Source organism: Antechinus flavipes, chromosome 1 (genome assembly GCF_016432865.1).
Source record: "Antechinus flavipes isolate AdamAnt ecotype Samford, QLD, Australia chromosome 1, AdamAnt_v2, whole genome shotgun sequence".
Classification (NCBI taxonomy): domain Eukaryota; kingdom Metazoa; phylum Chordata; class Mammalia; order Dasyuromorphia; family Dasyuridae; genus Antechinus; species Antechinus flavipes.
Window position 1 is genome coordinate 4327646 of NC_067398.1, and position 19924 is coordinate 4347569.

At 61.8% G+C, this 19924-nt stretch overlaps 1 protein-coding gene across 2 annotated transcripts; it reads right to left on the reverse strand.

The window, feature by feature from the left end:
* Nucleotides 1–232: 232 nt before the first annotated feature.
* Nucleotides 233–19227, reverse strand: MATCAP2 (microtubule associated tyrosine carboxypeptidase 2). 2 transcript variants are annotated; one of them, XM_051978115.1, is made up of 7 exons: nucleotides 19137–19227; nucleotides 7169–7854; nucleotides 6169–6312; nucleotides 5531–5663; nucleotides 5021–5326; nucleotides 4717–4814; nucleotides 233–555 (listed from the first exon to the last, which is right to left on the reverse strand). In XM_051978115.1, the coding sequence occupies exons 1-7, from the start codon at nucleotides 19159–19161 to the stop codon at nucleotides 394–396; spliced, it is 1554 nt and encodes a 517-aa protein (XP_051834075.1). In that variant the 5' UTR covers nucleotides 19162–19227; the 3' UTR covers nucleotides 233–393. The 2 variants fall into 2 exon arrangements, with proteins under 2 accessions (XP_051834075.1, XP_051834068.1); XM_051978108.1 differs by lacking the exon at nucleotides 19137–19227 and having other exon boundaries at nucleotides 7169–7947.
* Between the last annotated feature and the right edge of the window lie 697 nt (nucleotides 19228–19924).

Below are 19924 nucleotides of genomic sequence, written 5' to 3' on the forward strand. Positions count from 1 at the left end.
TGGGGGACCAACCTCCGAGCTGCCTCGGGACACCCCCACAACATCTGGAGCCGCACGTCTGGAGCACGTTCCCTCCACGAGCTCTCCAGGTGAGAGAGCTAGCTCGCCGGCCGTGGACGTCCTCAGCAGGGCCCGGGTATCGGGAAGGGCGTCGCGACGGGGAAGGCGACTATTCCATCGGGAGGGCACCCAAAACAGTGAACCTCCCCCCTTAAAGAAACATTTCTGGGAAATTGTTTCAGGTTTGTATTTTAACGCACTTAATAAACATTGCTGAATACTGCAGATCTTCCTCACTGAAAACTTGCATAAATCACTGCTTTGCTTTCATAAAATTTCTGACACCAGCACAGTCCAGGTGTGGGTCCGTAGCTCTCCAGGGCGGGTCAGCCGTTAGAATATGAGGTCTTGGAGCTCCTTGTCCGTCAGCTCATTCACCTCCATGATTTTCTGTAACTGTTCCATGTACCGATCACTGTCCTGCAGGAAATGGGGGACCCTCAGGTTCTCCGTGACGGCCAGCGTTTTCAAGCGCTCCACGTCCTCGAAGGACACCTGGGGAAGGAAGGGGAGAAGGTTAACAGACACTGGAGGCCACTGGGTTCTAGCGGCCTCGTCCACGAAGCGCTGATCAGTTCATGGTGCCGGGACCCCTACTCTAGATCTAGCCAGAGCTCGCTCCCCCTCCCCCTCTTTCCCTCCTTCTCTGTCTCTCTCTCTCTGCCTCCCCCTCCCCCCTTTTCTCTGTGTCTCCGAGATAAGGCTGGGTTCGTCGTAACCTTGTTCAGAAGTTGCACAGGGAATGACGGGCCCAGAGCCGGAGCGGGGGGCAGGGGGAGACAGGGGGCCCAGACACGGGCAGGGCTGCGCCCAAGCTCCCTGAGCTCCCGCAGCCAGAGCTGGGGGCTGCCCCGGGCTCCTGGCTGCCATTCTTCCTGCTCCGACTCCCTTCAGGGCCTTGGGTTTTTCCCAGGTCAGTTTAGGGCCTTTCTCTTTACATCACAAGGGTCCCACCCTGGAGGGGAGGCGTCCGTGACAGCCGGACATTGGCCCGGCCTGGAGAGTGAGTTTCGGCAGTTGTGGGGGTGGCTCAGCCTCAGCCGGGCCTCGCAGGACGTAGATATTCGTGGATGGCGGAGGGAAAACCCGTCACGTTCACAAACCTTTGGGGACGGGTGACAGTGTCGGTACGAGGGCGGTCCTGGTGAGCTCGGGCTCCAGCCTCCGGTGGATGTTTGCCTGTCTCCGCGCCAACACGCGGCTCCTGAAGGTGGTGACTTTGCCCCTGTGGGGAAGCCCCGAGCCAGCTGCAGGGGGTCCCGCGCAGACAATGCCCAGGGGCCGGCTTCTGGTTCCCCCCGCTTCTCCCCCATCCTCGGGAGCGGATCCTGGGCAGGGCCCCGGTCCTTTCTGCACAGACTCAGACACTCCAGGGAGCCTCTGCCGGACCGTTCCTTCGTGGTGGCGAGACCCGCCCCGACGCCCAGGTTCTCGCGGGCACAGAACATGTTCAGGTCGCCGATGTTCTCCCGAGCCTCCCATTCCAAGGGAGCTGGCCCGTCCTCGACTCACGTTGAACGAGGCTTGTGTTGAATGCTCAGAGGGGACTGGAAGGGACGAGGACTTGGGGGGCATTGAGGGCCCCGGCCTCTCCCAGAAGGCCTCCAGTGAGAGGCCCTCCCGCTCCATCACCCGGGGCCAAGGCGGACGGCCCTGATCCTGCTTCTGTATCCCCCGAGTCTTCTCTCCTCTTAGGGAAAGGCTCCTCGGGTGCCACACTCAGCCAGCTGCCCGGCCCTGCCCTGCCCCTATCAGCCCCATGGGCTCCCGGGCCCCTCCTCGGGCCCATAGGCTTCCGGGCCCCTCCTCGGCCCATAGGCTTCCGGGCCCCTCCTCGGGCCCCCACTCTGGCCGTCCCCCCTCGACTGCTGCCGCAGCGGCACCACCAAAGCTCTCTCCGACAGGGGCCCGACCCCTAGCGCCGCGCTTCCTTCCGTGTGCTCTGGCACCCTTGAGGGCTCCTTCCACCAGCCCCGGCTCCAGCAGCCTTGTGTCCCGCTCAGAGGCCATGGCCCCGGTCCCTTCGTGCCAGCCCCCCCCTCACAAACTCCTCCCTAGGCCGGCGCACCTCTGACCGCTCCCTCCTCCATGGGTCCTACTCGTCCGCTCCGTCCTTCCCTCTCAGGGCTCCTCTTAGCGGCTGCACAGCCTCCTCTGGGGTAGCCAAGAAGCTGCCGCGCTCTCCTTTCTGAAACCCGTCTTTTCTGGCGCGGCCCCTCCCCCGGCACGGCCCTCCTCCCCTTCCCCCAACCACTGCCCTCACCCGCGGCTTTCTCTGGCTCCCCGGCTCAGCCGTCCAATCTTTCTAAAGCCCCGGTCTAATCAGGGCACTGCCGCTCCGTCGTGGCGGCTCCCCCACTCCTAGGATCCTCCTTCACATTTCCCACAGCGCGTGGTCCCCTCCGTGCCTCTGCTTCCATGTTGGTCGGGGCCGTGGCGATGGGCTGCTCTGTGTCACCTTCTTCCACAGTGGACGGTGCCAGGGAGCCGGCCCTCTTCTTCATCCCGTGGATGGCCTCCTCCATGTCTCCTCCATGTCCCCTTTGTCCACAATGGATGGTGCCGTGGCGTCGGCCCTTCCTGTGTCTCCTTTCGTGACAGATGGTGCTGTGGCTCCAGCCCTCTCCATGTTCCTTCATCCTGTGGATGGTCTCCTCTGTGTCCCCTTCTTCCGCAGTGGTTGGTGCCATGGGGCCGGCCCTCTCTGTGTCCCCATCTTCCACAGTGGATGGTGCCATGGGGCCGGCCCTCTCTATGTCCCCATCTTCCACAGTGGATGGTGCCATGGACCTGGCCCCCCGTGTGTCCCCTTCTTCACAGTGGATGGTGCCATGGGGCCGGCCCTCTCTGTGTCCCCTTCTTCTGCAGTGGATGGTGCCATGGTCCCCTTCTTCCGCAGTGGATGGTGCCATGGGGCCGGCCCTCTCTGTGTCCCCTTCTTCTGCAGTGGATGGTGCCATGGGGCCAGCCCCTCTGTGTCCCCTTCTTCCGCAGTGGATGGTGCCATGGTCCCCTTCTTCCGCAGTGGATGGTGCCATGGGGCCAGCCCCCCGTGTGTCCCCTTCTTCCACAGTGGATGGTGCCATGGTCCCCTTCTTCTGCAGTGGATGGTGCCATGGGGCCGGCCCCTCTGTGTCCCCTTCTTCTGCAGTGGATGGTGCCATGGGGCCAGCCCCCCATGTGTCCCCTTCTTCCACAGTGGATGGTGCCATGGTCCCCTTCTTCCGCAGTGGATGGTGCCATGGGGCCAGCCCCCCGTGTGTCCCCTTCTTCCACAGTGGATGGTGCCATGGTCCCCTTCTTCTGCAGTGGATGGTGCCATGGAGCCGGTGCCCCTCCACGTCCCCTTCTTCCGCAGTGGATGGTGCCATGGGGCTGGCCCCTCTGTGTCCCCTTCTTCCACAGTGGATGGTGCCATGGTCCCCTTCTTCCGCAGTGGATGGTGCCATGGGGCTGGCCCCCCGTGTGTCCCCTTCTTCCGCAGTGGATGGTGCCATGGTCCCCTTCTTCCGCAGTGGATGGTGCCATGGGGCTGGCCCCCCGTGTGTCCCCTTCTTCCCTTCTTCATCCCGTGGACGGCCTCCTCCGTCCCACTCTCCGTGTCCCACTGGCCGTGAGTCCCCTCATTTGCTCCAGGCTCCCGAGGTCCCACCTTCTCCAAGGAGCCTCCGCCGCTTCTCTCCCTCTGAGATTCTCTCCGTCGGTCTCTGGTCCGCCTCGGGGACCGGCTTCTGCGGTTTTCCTCGGGCCCGTCTCCTCAGTGGGGCTGCCGGTCCCGGGCTGGGCCCGGGCACACGGACCCACACGACAGATCGAGCCCTAAGATGCTCCTTCTTCTTGGGGACGAGGCCGGGAAAGCCACACGAGGAGCCGGCAGCCCAGCGCTGCACCCGTCTCTCACCGGTCCTCACGCCCCGGGGCGGGCACAGGAGACCCAAGCTCAGAGACCCCAGGGTTGGCCAAAGAGCTCCTCGGTCTGAGAAGTTCAGCCCAGCCACCGGAAAACCACCGGGGCGGGTTCTAGCTCCTGGCCCGGCCTTAATCTCTGACTGGGCCGTCCCAGGCCTCCCACTGTGTCCTGATCCCTCTGGCCTGGGGCCCGGCCCCGCCTCCATGAGGTCCGGGTTGTCCTCCCAGGGGACGGACTTTTGGCCAGGTATGTCGCCCAGCAGTGTAAGGGAACGACTGACCCGTCCTGTGTCCACGGAGACCTGGGAGATGCTGCTCTCGGACCCGGTTCTGGACTGGGGAGGGACACGGCTCTCGCTGACTTATCTCCCCCCTCCCTGCTCTGTGACGCCCCCCTCCCCATCCAGCGGACAGGGCCTTGGGGCCGCCCAGGGCACGGGCCCCGCGCCGCCCTCTGAGGTCCCGGGAAGCCCCGAGGGGAGGCCTGAAGCCGACTACAGCATCACCTTGCTGGGAATCAAATTCAGGAGAAGTGACTCTTTTTGCAAAACGAGACTTTATTGTATTTTTCGGAGGAAAATGGCCTTTTCCTTCTTCCGTCTCCTTCTTCTCCTTATTTCCCAAGCCTCAGTCTGGGTTTCACAAAGAAGCCCCTTTTCCCTTGGCTCCCGGGGCCCAAACGCACCGGAGCCGGGGACCGGGACCGGGCCTTCCTCAGTGTTTGCGGGTGCCCGCCGGGGGCCTTACCTTGCCCAGGGTGGTCAGCAAGTGGAAGTCGATGGACTCTCTGTACCTCAGGATCTGAAGAATGCCATCCAGGTAGACTTGGTCTTTGTTGAAACAACCTGGCGGGACCGGAGGGACACGTGGCCAAGTTGGGACGGACGCCACCTCCCGCCCCCTGCCCTCTGCCCTCCAGGGGCTTTTTGGCTTCCTCCCCACTTCCCCCAAAGGAAGGCGGGCTGCAGGGGACCCTCCTGGGACAGACTCGGGGGCAAACACAGGGGGGCCCTTCCCAGAGCCCAGAGAGTTGGGGGAAACATGCGCCCACCTGGCTGGGAAGTGTCAGTCCAGCCCCGCTTGGCGCGCACACAGTAGTCCCACCGCGTGTTGGGGTCCTTCACAAACTTCCCCACATCCTGGAAGAGCTCGCTGAAGGACATCTGGCTGGCCTGGTAGACCGTGTAGTAGAGCAGGGCGGCGCGCCACAGCAGGGGGTCCTTGCGGAAGAGCACGCTGTGGATGCTGGCCAGCCCCTCCTCCGTGGGGTTGTTGGGCCGCAGGCCGTACTTCTTACGGCCCGTCCAGTTGCTCCAGGGCTGCTGGAGATTGTTGATCCCGCGAAAATAGTGCGTTCCTGCCAAATCCGGGGGGCTTCAGGCCGGGAAGCCCCCTCTGGGAGCCGCCCCCCCACCCCTCCCCAGGGCACTTTCACCGAGCCGGGGGCTTCTCCCCAAAGGGGAGCCACGCGGTCGAGGGTCTCCGCTGCGGGATGCCATGGGAGGCGCGGGCCCGGAGGAGCCCCTCCCCGGGACGGCCGGAGGTCGAGGGCCGCACTTACCGATTTCGTGCCTCAACATCCCCTCCAGCCAGTGCTCACGGGCGGTGGAGACGTTGATGGTCAGCGTCGGACAGCCATTGACCACTGTCATGGACGCTCGGGACAGCAGATCTTCAGTGAGATGAACCACAATCTAAGGAGGGGAGAGATAAGTCGGGGCCACTGAGAGGGAGGCCCTCCCCCGGGGTCCCTGAAGCTGAAGAGGGAGACCCTCCCTTTCTGTGAGAGCCCGGGGGCCTCCCCACAAGCACAGGCCTGGGCCGGAGGGGCCCCTGACTTCCAAGAGATTTCTAATCTGCACCCCCACCCCCAAGCTGCTGGTGATTTTGGTGAGATGCCGGCTTTCTCCATGTGCATTTGGTGGCTGTTCGGATGGGGCCGTGTGGTCCCTGGGGTGTGTGGTCCCTGGGGGAGCCGTGTGGTTCCCAGGGGGGGGCCGTGTGGTTCCCAGGGGGGGCCATGTGGTTCCCGGGGGGGCCCGTGTAGTCCCTGGGGGAGCCTGTGTGGTTCCTGGGGGGCCGTGTGGTCCCTGGGGCGTGTGGTTCCTGGGGGGCCGTGTGGTCCCTGGGGGGGCGTGTGGTCCCTGGGGGGCCGAGGATGGCTCGGGGGCCACATACCTCCCGCTCCGTGGGACTCACCTCCCCGAGGCAGCCTTCCTTGGTCATGTACTTCCTGACATGGCTCCAGATGCGCGTTTTGGACAATAAGCAGCCCCCGGTGGACTGTTCAAAATTCTCATAACTTCCGTATCTCTGTAACGTTCTCTCCATAATATTGACAGACTGCAAGAGGCCCCGACAGGCCCGTTAGTTCGGATTTGGAGGCGGCCCCGGACGCCGGCCCGGTGCTCACTGGGAGCCCGGGGCCGCCCGCCCAGAAGGGACAAGAGTAGGGCGGAAAGACGGGGGCCCCCAGGGGGCTGCGGGAGAGGACGGGCCGGGGGGCGGGGGTCTGGGCGGGCGGCCACCGGAGAACCTCTGGCTAACGCCGCACTAGCGGGGGACGCCGCCCGGGACTCCGAGAGGAGCGAAGGCCGCAGGTTGTCGACGCCCCGGGCTGACGCTCCCAAGCGGCCTGAGAGGCAAGGCCGGGGCAGGGTGGGGGGCCCTGGGGCAGCCGGGCCTTGGGTCAGGGTCCTTTTTAAATAGTTAGGAAATGGTGCCACCTGCTGGGCTGGCGCGGGCTGGCAGGGCAGGGGCTTTGCTTTGACCACCACCCCAGCTGTCTCCTTATGATGCTCCCTCTGCCCAAATGGGAAAGTGTGTGTGTGTGTGGGGGGAAGCACCGGAAGGGGCCGCCCTTGGGCCCCCAAGCTGCCTCTTCTCCTGCCCGGCCCCACCCAGGACCTCGGGAAGGCGACCGGCCCTCGATTCACGGCCGTGGGGCACCCCCTGCGTCTCGCTGCAAGCCCTCGCCCCTGCCCGCGTGCCCACGAAGGAGCCCCGGACTAGTGCCCTCGCCCCCGGGCCCTGTGGCAGGACAAACCCCCCGACGGGTCAGGCCGTTGGATCCAGCCCGGACGCATCCCCTCCCCGCGTGCCCCGGGGTGACGCAGGGCGGGCAGAGCGCCGGGGAGCCGGCGAGTCTCGGCACCCGCAGAGCGGGGAGAACGGCCCCTCGGGGGCGCCCGCGCCCTACCTGCTTCAGGAAGCGGTCGGACGCCTGACCGTGCTTCGCCAGCACGGCGGGCACGGTCGGGTTGGCGTACTCAAACTGGGGGTTGTAGGCGAACTCGGCCTTGAAGAACTTGGCCTTCTCCCTCTCCAGGTTGGTGGGCTTGATGGCCGTGAGGATGCAGAGCCTCTTGGCGGGGTCGTCGCCCTTCTCGAAGTTCTTGGGCACCGTCGGGGGCTGCTTGGGCTTGGCCAGCGTGGAGAAGTGCCTCTTGGCCTTGGTCTTGGGCCTGGGGGCCAGGCCGCTGCCGCTCACCCCGAAGCTGCTGGAGAACTTGATGCCGCCGGGCAGCGGGTTGTTGACGAAGATGGACGGCTGCTTGTTCAGGTAGCACCAGCTGTTGTTGCTCAGGGGCATGGGCACCTTGATCTTGCGGTGGTGCTGCTCCTTGCCCCGTGGGGACCCCGGCGAGCGGCTGGGCTTCCGGTGCCGCCGGTGGTGGGCCGGGGACGGCGGCTTCGACAGCTGGTTCTTCTTCTCCTCCTTGGACTGGAGCAGGACATTGTAGCTGCTGGTTCCAGTCGTGAAAATGTCTTTCAGGATTCCCGAAGTCAAGTGGGAAAGGTTGTTCTCACAGTCAATGATCAGCTTCTCCCCGGGGCTCAGCAGGGACTTGGTGGCGAACTCTTGCTCAGGCCAGTGAAGCTTTTCTGCAAGAGACACGCGGGGCAAAGGTGACCGGGCGGCCCCGGACATGCAGCCCCCGGCCCTCGGCTACGGCAGCCCCGGCCTACTCGGCTGCCTGCCCCTCCTGCCCTCGGCTACGGCTGCCCCGAGCCCTAGGCTTCTCAGCTGCCTGCCCCACCCCCTCAGCTATGGTTGCCCCCAGCCCTCGGTCACTAGGTTGCCCCCGGTCACTAGGCTGCCCCCGCCCTCGGTCACTAGGCTGCCCCCGGCCCTCGGTCACTAGGCTGCCCCCAGTCACTTGGCTACGGCTGCCCTGAGCCCTAGGCTTCTCAGCTGCCTGCCCCACCCCCTCAGCTATGGTTGCCCCCAGCCCTCGGTCACTAGGTTGCCCCCGGTCACTAGGCTGCCCCCGGCCCTCAGTCACTAGGCTGCCCCCGGCCCTCGGTCACTAGGCTGCCCCCAGTCACTTGGCTACGGCTGCCCTGAGCCCTAGGCTTCTCAGCTGCCTGCCCCACCCCCTCAGCTATGGTTGCCTCCAGCCCCCGGTCACTCGGCTGCCCCCGGCCCTCGGTCACTAGGCTGCCCCCGGCCCTCGGTCACTAGGCTGCCCCCGGCCCTCGGTCACTAGGCTGCCCCCGGTCACTCGGCTGCCCCCGGCCCCCGGTCACTTGGCTGCCCCCGGCCCTCGGTCACTAGGCTGCCCCCGGTCACTCGGCTGCCCCCGGCCCTCGGTCACTCGGCTGCCCCCGGCCCTCAGCGAGATGCCTCGGCAGAAGCAGAGAACAGCCAGGACACTATGGGGGCCTTAATTGCTTCTCTCTTCCTACGCCAACCCCCGTCCAAACCGGTGAAAGCGTGACTGAGCCCGGGCACAAAAGAGGCCCCAGGAAGCAACGTCCTCCGCCTTCAAGTCCCTTCTCTCACCACGCTCTAGTTCCACAAGATCCAAGATGCAAAGAGCTCAATCCAGAATTCTATGGAGGACATCGTTCAGTGAAAATTAAGAGCCGCCTCAGAACATTTCAGATAACACAGCTCTGGGACTCCCCACCCCCAGGCGGAGGTCCTGAGTGAACACACTTTGGGAGGCTCGGGCTTCCCAGAGCGATTCCCCAGAGAGTGCCCCCCACACTGCCACAGGAGGGCACCCTGGCCAGTCAGACATCCATTAGAGAGAGGAAGACTCCAATATCTGGGGGGACAGAGAGAGGAAGGCACCAGAAGTGGGGGGCAGATAGAGGAAATAGAAGTGGGGGGACAGAGAGATGAAGGTACCAGAAGTGGGGGGCAGAGAGAGGAAGGCACCAGAAGTGGGGGGGGCAGAGAGAGGAAGCAGAAGTGGGGGGACAGAGAGAGGAAGGTACCAGAAATAGGGAAACAGAGAGAGGAAGGCACCAGAAGTGGGGGGACAGAGAGAGGAAGGCACCAGAAGTGGGGGGCAGAGAGAGGAAGCAGAAGTGGGGGGACAGAGAGAGGAAGGCACCAGAAGTGGGGGGGGGCAGAGAGAGGAAGCAGAAGTGGGGGGACAGAGAGGAAGGCACCAGAAGTGGGGGGACAGAGAGAGGAAGGCACCAGAAGTGGGGGGACAGAGAGAAGAAGGCACCAGAAGTGGGGGGCAGACTGAGGAAGGCACCACAAGTGGGGGGCAGAGAGAAGAAGGCACTGGCCCCTGGGGACCCAAAGTCTCTTAGAGAATCAGAGAATCGGGGGAGCTGCAGATCAGGCAAACATTGGGGCCCGAGAGCACCAGGCCCCCAGGGATGCCCACTTGAACGTACCCAGCGAGTGGCGCCCAGCCTCTGCTTGAAGGCGCCGAGAGGGCCCAGGGCTCGCCGCAGCCCCCGGCGCTGGGAAAGCTGCAGCCGTCCTGTGTTCTCCCGAGCCAGGACCGAGGGCTCTGCGGCTTCTGCCCCTCGCTCTGGGCCCAGCCCTTCTAATACCCCGAGGCCGCCATCCTATCCCGGTTCCCCGTGCCAAGGGCACGTCCGCAGCGCCTTCTCTCCTCCTGTGTCGTGACCCCGAAGCCCTTCGCCCGGATGGAGGCTCTCCAGCTTATCAGAGCGGGCCAGAGCCCGGTCCAAGCCCAGAGTGGTCTGTGCAGGGCGGAGCCTCTCTCCAGGAAACTCAAAATCCAATGAGCTCCCGCTGCCGACTCCCAGGGGGCGGGAGCCCATTAGGCGCCCCGGCTCCTTTTCCTGGCCCGCACCGCAGACGGAGGGACGCCCCGACTTCAGTGAGGCTGCTCTTTGTCCCCAAGCACGAGACTTCAGGGAACTCGATCTGACTGGAACGAGGCTACGGGGTCGGCTCCCAGCGTGGCGAGTCACGGGAAAACCAGAGGGGTGTCTCCCTGACCAAAACGGAGCCCCCCTGCCGCGGGCCCTCCTTGGGTTCGGTCCCCCGGCCAGCTGGCGGCTCCCACCCGGCCCCTATTCCTCCCTCTTCTATCAGACCTTGAGAATGACACGCGCACAGGGAGCCTGCGCGCACCAACTCCCGAATTCTGACCAAAATGGCGAGGCTGGCAGGAGCCAGGCTCGCCACGGCCCCCCAGGGCTCTCGGAGGCCCCTATCTGCCCACCATTTTCCCACGGCTGGCTCCCGGAACGCCCCCAGGAACCCAAGTTAAGCCAACCGGGTTACAGTCTTCCGCTCTCTTCCCTTTCAGAAAACTGGGGCGACATTTGCCCTCCCAGGCCGGGGCGAGCTCTCCGGGGGCGCAGGAGCTTTCCGCTGTTGCTGGCGGGGCCCAGGAGTCCGAGCGATCTCATCCGGGCCTGGAGACCTGAGCCCGTCAGAGGCAGCCAGCCGGCTCTCTTCCCGGCTCCGATATCCACACGGTTTTGGTCCCTCCTCTCCAGGGCGAAGGGCGAGCTCCCTGGCAGAGAAAACAGGCACCGTCCCAACCCAGCGGGCCTGGTTCTCTCCACTGCCCATTATCAGCAGCCTGAATTTCAACTGGGACACAAGGTGGTGACTGAGCCCGAACAAGTGGCACAAAGGGAGTGTTGTTGGGCGAGCCGGGCAGGCTGGCAGCGGGCAGGGGCGGCCCAGAAGCTGGATCTTTGTGTCTGGGAGAAGTGGGAGAGGTGGAGGAGCCCGGCAAAGGCCTCCAGAGGAGGGGGAGAGCATCAGCAAAAGCCAGCGGGGAGCCAAGTTTCCCTGGGCCTGTCAGTGCTGGGGGGTCACCGAAGGTCTGGGGGCAGGAAAGAAGTGCGAGGGAAAGCGAGTTGGGCTGAGCCCCTGGAGGGGTCAGGGAAAACAGGGCCACGGGCGCTCGGTGAGGGCAACTCCGGCCAAAGGGCGAGGGCCACGGGGGGCGAGGGGGGACGCCATTCCTCTCCGAAGTCTGTATTCCAAGGAGAGCAAAGAATTGGAAACTGAGGGAGCACCTGCGTGGCGGGGAGCACCGACCACACCTGATGTGGGAGAAATGAGGGGGGCAGAGAAACCTGGGGAGAGAACTAGGAGAACCAGCCTGGTGGATGTGGAGGCCGGCCCGGGGAACGGGTCTCACCAACCATCTTGGAGGGACTTGGTAAAACTTTTCTCCAATTAGATGTAACACAACTGGAAAATGGGTCAACAGTTGCTTCTTATTTGATTTTGAGTTACAATTGTTTTCTCCCCCCTCCCTCCCTTCCCCCCAAGATGGCGAGGAATCAGAGGAGGCACAGGGCGCCATTCGTTTTCCTAGGGAGGCTTGTGCTCCCAGCAGTGGCCTCTGCCCCCAAGGGGTCACGGAGTAGGAGAGCGGGAGCAGCTTTTTGTGGGAGAAGAGAGCCGGAAACTGAGGGGGTGTCTGTGACTGGGGAACGGCCTCCAGGCAGAGGATGATGGGGGCCAAGGGGGTGCTGTACGCAGGAACCACAGAGGGCTGTGTGAGGGGGGCTGTGGGGGGTTACGGACTGGAGGTGTGGGAATGCCGGATGGCCATGAGGTCCTCCAACTGGAACTGGGAGCGGGGGAAGGTCCTTAGTGACTAATAGGAAAGGTGGGGGAAAGGGAGGGTTGGGGGGGGGGGGGACAAAGATGTCTGAAAGGTAAGTGGGGGAAGGGAGAGGAGAGGGAGGGAGGAAGGGAGAGAGAGAGACAGAGACAGAGGAGGGAGACAGAGACGGAGAGGGAGGGTTAGGGGCGTGGCACCCCCTGCTCCGGGGAATCCTCGTCCAATGTTTTGACCCTCACACAGGAGCAGTCCGAACTCTGACGCTGTTAGGAGCCGGGTCGCTGCCGTGCCCGCTCTCCCGCCTCCCCAGTTTCTGGGAGCTCTGCTTTGTCGCCGGCCTTCTCAGGGCATCCGTGGCTTCTGCCACCCCCCCCCATCCTTTTTTTATTTCTTACGCTGACCGGAGACACACTAAAAGCCCGATGGGGAACGTCTCCATATAAAAGGGACACGCGCCCAGGAATGGTTACCGCCTGCGCCCACGGGGCTAACGGGATACGGACCCGAGCAGTGTGGAGGGAGAGGAAGAGGAGGCCCAGGGGATGGCCGTGACCCGGAGGAGGATCTAGAGAGAAAAGGGGGTCAGGATGGATGGAGGAGACGGGGAAGAAAAGGGGGAGAGGGAGGATCCAGGAGGAAAGACGGTCGACGGCATGAAGGGCCCCAGAGGTCGAGAGGAGGATGGGGAAAAAGCCTTGGATTGGGCGATTACAAGGTCATGGTTAACTGGGGAATCCAGTCAGGTGAGTGATGGGTCACGCAGAGGGCGGGACTCTGGAGCATCTCCTGGGGACAAGGTGTTGATTGATGTGATTGACGAGATCACGGTTCTCTAGCTCCCATACATCTAGTTTGAGATCATGATATAATCAGCCGAGATTGGCTTGTACTCAGTGTGCTGTGATGGTGTCATTGTATCAGGGGGTTTAAGGAGAACTGGGATCAGACTCTGGGAGAGACTGGTTGAGACCGGCTCGGACTGAGACAGACACAGACTGTGAGGGAGACCACATTCGTGTCCATCCTCCTGGTGGCTCTCCTGCTGAGACCAAGGCCGTCGGGGGGCCCCCAGAAAGCCGGCCCGGACACTACGGGGCCCAAGTGCGGCCAGCCTTCTCAGGGGGTCTGGCCACAGGAGGGAGGAGCCAGCCTGGGGACGATGGGGAGGGAAGGTCAGAAAGGGCGGCGGGGAGGCTCTTGGCAAGGAAGGCTCAGGGGCCGGAGCAGAGCCCCCCTCCCCGCCCCCCCTGCAGGGAGACGTCACCCTGAAGGTGAAGAGGGGAGAAGAGGGAGCTCTCTGCGAAGGCCCCACTTTTTTGGTGATGATGAAACAGGGTCCACATGGACCCCAAAAGCAGCCGGACTGAGAGCCGTGCCAAAGCCACAAGGGGGCCGCCACATCCCCCCTACCAAAGCTCCACCAAGTCCCAAAGGCCAGAATCCCTCAAGCCCTACACACACACGTGCACACACTTACACACACGTGTGCACTCGCACACACACACACTCACACACTCCTAGCCCTACGTACGTTCCCCTAGCTGGAAAGCACCAGCGAGCCTCAAGGTCCGTGACCTCAAAGTGAGAGCCGAGAGGCCCCCAAAGCAAACTCCCGGAGGCGCATCTGGACGGGCCAGAAGGAGCCCTCAGCTGTGCGGGGCGGACAAGGCGCCCGACCCTTGGTTTGGCTTCCTCTTCCCCAGACCTGAAGGCTCTGATGCCATTTCCTTCTCCCACTTCCGGGCCCCCGCGGGCCGCGGCTTTTTGGGAAGAAGGCGCAGGTTTGGCGCATCTCGTCCACCTCAAGGCCCCAAGCTGGGCAAAGGCTCTGAATGACACCCAAACCCTTCGCCGAGTTCATGACGGCGTAAGATCTTGGGAAGCTTTTTCCTGCCCCAGATGAAGCACGCGAGCCGCTGGTCCTGTCACAACTCGGGGACGATTGAAAAACGGCATCTGGAGCCCCGGAAAGGGCCGCCAGGATTCCGGGAGCCCGGGCCAGCTCCGTCAGTGACCTTCCGTGCAGCATCCGCCCGGTCTCCGAGCCGACGGGCCCTCTCGGCTCTCTCGGCCAGAAGGACAGAGGCCACTCGGCCGCGCTCTCTCAGAAGAGCGTTCCACAAAGGAGCATTAAGTTTCGCTCCCCCTGCCATCCGCAGCCCAAAAGGCCGGGAGACAGTGAGCGCTTTGAAACCGGAGGGCCTGGAAACTGTTCTCGACCTAAAAGAATAAGGTTGTTTGAAAGAAGATCCCAGAGCACTACAAACAAAACAAAAGCCTTCATTCTACCCAGAGTTTTTTACTTAAAACTCAAAGCAGTCAATCGCTTCAGTCAATCAGCTTGTTTTTTTTCCTTTTCCGCAGCAAGATAGCTCTGTGGAAGGAGAGCTAGGTTAGTGTCAGGAAAGCTAAGCTTTGTGAATCCACATCTAGCCTCCGACAACTACCAGCTGGGTGACCTTGGGTAAGTCGCTTCACCCTACTTGCCTGGGTTTTCTCATCTGTAAAATGGGCTGGAGCAGAAAATGGTCAAGCCCTCCAACATCTTTGCCAAGAAAACTTCCAACAGGCTCATGAAGAGCCGGACATGACTGGGCAATGACTACCATTTTTTCTTTTGCCATATCCTATTATTCATTTTTCACACTATTCGTGACTCTCATCTCAGTGTAACCCTAAATGAGGAAGAAATACAAAAGATTCTTCTCAAATTATGCCGGAGGGGAGAAGCACCCACTGCCCTGAGGCTGAAAGCTCAGCATTTCAGCAACAGGGACAACGCTCCTATTACCACGCCAAACTTCCTTCATCAGAAGCGAACATCAAGCAGTGAGCCAGAGGCTCCTTTGGAAGGCCGAGGAGGGGGTCTCGGTGTGAAGACGCCCCCTTTAAAGATGCTCCTGGGAAGCGGGGGGCAAAGACGGTGACCGGGGAGGAGCCGGCCCAGGGCCCCGAGGACCCCGGCACTGACCACGGCCTCCCAAGCCACCACTCTCTCCTAGACTTGAAGATGGACACAAAAATGGAAGACCGCTCCCAAGGAGTTCACAAGCTGCCGCCGGGAGCCCCCCCAACCTCTGCCTGGAGAACAGACATCCAAGCGGGCAGCGGGCGGGCGTCCGAGGGGCCCCGCCGAGCCGGGCAGTGCCCTGTAAGTGCCCGTGCAGAGCACAGCACGCTTCCGAGCTGGGAGAGCAGGGCCTGGGATACTGAGCGACGTCTAACGTCTGCAGACAGATGAGCACTCCATGGAAAGGGCTATAACCCAAGGAAGGCGGATAAATCTGTGTAACTCTCCCCCGCCTAATTCCAAGTCTGCGAATTCTGCTCGAGTCGGCTGTTTCATACACCATTCATTACAATCTGCTGCTGCTTATGGGGTACGAGAGCTTTTCTTTTGGGGGGAAGGTAGTGAGAGCGACACAAATGAAAACACAATCCAAAAGGATCCCTGGAACATGTTTAAAACAGAAAAGAGCAGAGGAACTCCAGAGAGTGACAGACAGGAAGGCCAGAGCTGGACTCCCCTGGCACAAAGCAGGGTACCCCAATTCCCCGGGCAGAGGCGGTGTGAGCAGCACCTCCTTTTTCTGCTCTTCACACATGGAAATGGTCACATGTGACCATGACTGTCCAGTTCTTAACCATGAATATTCATTGAAAATAATTTTCCTTGTACCCGACCCTTTTTGTTGGGGGTGGGAAGCAGCAAGGCTGGCACTGTGCAGTGGTCACAGAAATGGCAAACCCAAGTAGGGAGGCAATGGTCAGTCACTGGGCACTGCCTGGCGAGGTGTGCCAAAGCCGGTGGCCCCGGCCCTCCGGCCCCGCGGCCTCCCCTCCCCGTTCCCCATTTCTTGGCCTCCACCTGGTAGTTGCTGCTCAGGAACCACTGAGGGCTAGACTTTCACTTCTGTCTTCTCCTCCAAAACTTTCCAAGTACTTAGCACATAGAGAGAGCTTAGCAATCGGCTACCACCGTGCGCCAGGCTTTGTGCCAAGGGCCGAGGGTACAGAAAGGGGCAAAATACAGTTCCGGATCTCAAGGAGCTCAAGGGTGGGAGGGGAAAACAAGCAAATACATACAAAGCTTTAGGACTAGATAGCACAAAGAGCTTAGCAATCACCTACCACCTGCGCCAGGCCTGTGCCAAGGGTCGAGGGTACAGAAAGGGGCAAAATACAGTTCCTGATCTCAAAGAGCTCATAATTGGGGAGGAGGGGGGAGACAACAAGCAAATACATACAAAGTTTTAGGACTAGATAGCACATAGAGAGAGCTTAGCAATCACCTACCACCTGCGCCAGGCCTGTGCCAAGGGCCGAGGGTACAGAAAGGGGCAAAATACAGTTCCTGATCTCAAAGAGCTCATAATTGGGGAGGAGGGGGGAGACAATAAGCAAATACATACAAAGTTTTAGGACTAGATAGCACATAGAGAGAGCTTAGCAATCACCTACCACCTGCGCCAGGCCTGTGCCAAGGGCCGAGGGTACAGAAAGGGGCAAAATACAGTTCCTGATCTCAAAGAGCTCATAATGGGGGGGGGTAACAAGCATTCAAATACATACAAAGCTTTAGGACTAGATAGCACCAAGAGCTTAGCAATCACCTACCACCATGTGCCAGGCCTGTGCCAAGGGCCGAGTGTACAGAAAGAGGCAAAATACAGTTCCTGATCTCAAAGAGCTCATAATTGCAGGGGATGGGGGGGCAGCATTCAAATACATATAAAGTTTTAGGACTAGATAGCACATAGTGAGAGCTTAGCAGTTGCCTACCACCATGTGCCAGGCCCTGTGCCAAGGGCATAGAAAGAGGCAAAATACAGTTCCTGATCACAAGGAGTTTGGGGGGGGAGGGGGAGGTAACAAGCAAATACATACAAAGCTTTAGGACTAGATAGGAGATAAAGGATAAGGAGGTGGGAGAGGCTTCCCACAGGAAGCCAGGAAGGCCAGAGAAAAGGGGCAACATCCGCAAAATGGCCACAAGGCTATGGCATTGTTCAAGGTGGGGAATAAGGGGCAGAAGACTGTGGGCCGGACTAAGTCCGAAAGTGAGGCGCTTCCTTCCAGTAAGAAGGCTACAAAGGGCTCCCAATGCCAAATAGGGGATTTTGTATTTGATCCTGGAGATCTTAGGGGCTGATGGAGGTAACTAAGGCTGCCTTGGGAAAATCAGGTGGCTGAGTGGAGGCTGGACCAGAGTGGGGAGGGCTCCTTCACCCCCAGCAGCTACCGTAGCAATTGAGTGGTGGCAAAGGTCAGGAGTTCAGGTCTTAGGGCCAGCTGGGCTCCGGTGGGGTGAGGAAGAACCAGGAATCCAGAGGGGCTCCTGGGTAGTGCCAGGGGCAGTGGGAGGGGGGAAGATCAGGAAGAAAGAATGAGCTCTGAATTTAGCTTAAGATACAGTCAGAAACAGACGATTCCAACACCGTGGCCATGTGGAAAATCCCAATGCCAGAATCTTAGATGGACACATACATACAGACGGCTAAAACTCAGCAATGCACCAACCCAACATCTGCTCGCAGGACAGCAGCATCACAACTCCCCGCCCTGCCCCCAGCTTCCTGGACTTTCCTTCTGCCTCTGCTTGGGTCCTCCAGAGAGGAGGGGCCATATCAATGAGGAACGGCTTAGGAGAACCTGGGCCTGCAGGCTTAGATGGCTCAGGGCACAGGGTTAGGAGAGCGAGTTCCAATCCAGCCTCCGACACTTCCTGGAGATCACAAAGGGACCCCAAAGGCTGCAGTTTGAGGTGCAGACAGGTGCAGCCCAGGTTCCTCCAATAGTAGCCAGCTGTCTATTTCCCATGCAGTTATGGGGGGCTAAAATGGGGTGGGGGACAGGGAGGCCACTCTGACTCACTAAAGGCTCAGTGGAGTCTGGGGGCATCCCTCTGTCATGCTAAGGAGGAATATTCAACACCCATTTGCCATGGAAAATTAACACTATTCTCAATGTGGGGGTCATAGTTTGAGGGTTAAGATTTAACTTCTTTAACTCACAAATGATGCGATCTGGGACTTGTGTGATTCACCCTATGGGACCTGGGAGGGGAGGGCGTACTAAAGCAGGGACTTCGAGGAAGACTGTGTCCCGGTCCAGAGATGTCTAGCCAATAGCCTGTGGTCACCAGCCCGCGTCTGGGCAGAGAAGTCATAGCACGAAGTCACTTTCCTTCCCCCCAGCCACAGGGCTTGACAACACTAGAACTCACAGGAAGGAATCACATCCAACCAAGGGGGAGCACTTTAGGGTCTTGGAGCAAGAACCCCGGGCTCCAGTTGGACACTCACTGCCTCAAGGATGGTGGGGAAGGGGAAGAGCTTTTGTTAAATGTCAGCTGTGTACAGACATGCCGGGGTACAAAAGGAGAGCATCTTTGAGGCAGCGGCTGGGAGGCCCAGGAGAACCAAAGGGAGCCTCATAGAGAAACAATGTTACAGGGAACTGCTGGGCCCCCCAGGAGAACCAAAGGGAGCCTAATAGAGAAACAATGTTACAGGCAGCATCTGGGCCCCCCAGGAGAACCAAAGGGAGCCTCATAGAGAAACAATGTTACAGGCAGCATCTGGGCCCCCCAGGAGAACCAAAGGGAGCCTCATAGAGAAACAATGTTACAGGCAGCATCTGGGCCCCCCAGGAGAACCAAAGGGAGCCTCATAGAGAAACAATGTTACAGGCAGCATCTGGGCCCCCCAGGAGAACCAAAGGGAGCCTCATAGAGAAACAATGTTACAGGGAACTGCTGGGCCCCCCAGGAGAACCAAAGGGAGCCTCATAGAGAAACAATGTTACAGGGAACTGCTTGGGCCCCCCAGGAGAACCAAAGGGAGCCTCATAGAGAAACAATGTTACAGGCAGCAGCTGGGCCCCCCAGGAGAACCAAAGGGAGCCTCATAGAGAAACAATGTTACAGGCAGCAGCTGGGCTTCCCAGACTCACCAAAGGGAGCCTATAGAGAAACAATGTTACAGGTGCCCAAGACACAAAGTTTGGAGCCGCACGGCCGGATGTTCCAGTCTTAATGTTTAGTCAGAGGAGGCGAGACCTCCACTTCCCCGGTCTGGGTGAGGAGCCCGGAGTTCGAGACTGACACGAGGGGTTTTGGATGGGCACTCAGGGCCAGTGGGTGCAGAGCAGCCCGGGGACCCTGGCTCTGCCCCGGAGGGCGGGAGAGAGACAGAGAGGAAGAAGCAAAGGAGGGATAGAGGAGAGCAGAGCAGAGCAGAAGCCCGCCGGGCTCCCAGCTCAGATCCTCGGCCCAGAAGGACCCCTCTTTAGCAAACCCCCTTCCCACTGGGCACCCCTTCCCCCCCCCCCGGGGCCCCCCACGAGGCCGCTCACCCGTGACCCGGATCCCCTCCAGCATCCTGGGCCGAGGCCTCCTGCGGTGCCGGGCCGAGCGGCGCGCGTGGCGCGGCCCGGGCCCGGGGGAGGCGGCGGCTGCGGCTGCGGCGGCCGCGGAGGCGGCGCGACGGGCGGAGGCGGCAGCCACGGCCCGAGCTCGCCGGTGGATGGCGGCGGAGGCGGCGGAGGCTGCGGGGCGCGGGCCTCGCCGGCCTCTCAGGGCCGCCCGCAGCCTGGGACCTCGGCCGGGCCTCAGCTCTCCGGCGGCGGGCGCGGCGGGGGATCGGGCGGCGCCGCAGGCGCGGCGAGAAGGCGGAGCCCCGGCGGCGGGGGCGGCCCGGGGGGCCGGGGGCGAGGAGCACGGGGGGCGGCGGCGGGAGCGGGGCGCGGAGGGCGGCGGTCAGCGCCGCCGTGTGCATGGGTGCTCCCGCAGCCCGGATCTCAGGCCGCGGCGGTCGGCCGGGGCGGGGTGGTGGCAGTGACGACTACGGGGGCGCGGCGGGGCGACCTCAAGGGGCGCAGGTGGAGGGCGGCCCGCGGTCTCCTTTAGTCCCTGCGGCCAGCTCCCAGCGGGCGGCAGTGACGTGCGCCGCTCCCGCGGTTGCTAAGACACCGCGGCCGGAGCCCTGCCCCCCATGTCGCTGGCCCCGCCCCCCCGTCCCCCGTCCCCTCCCCAGACAGGTGGGCAGACACGTTGGGAAGAAACGGAGGAACTACGAGTCCCGGCAGGCACAGCGAGCTCACGTGGATGCCGGGGAAACGTCACCCACTCCGTGGCCAATCAA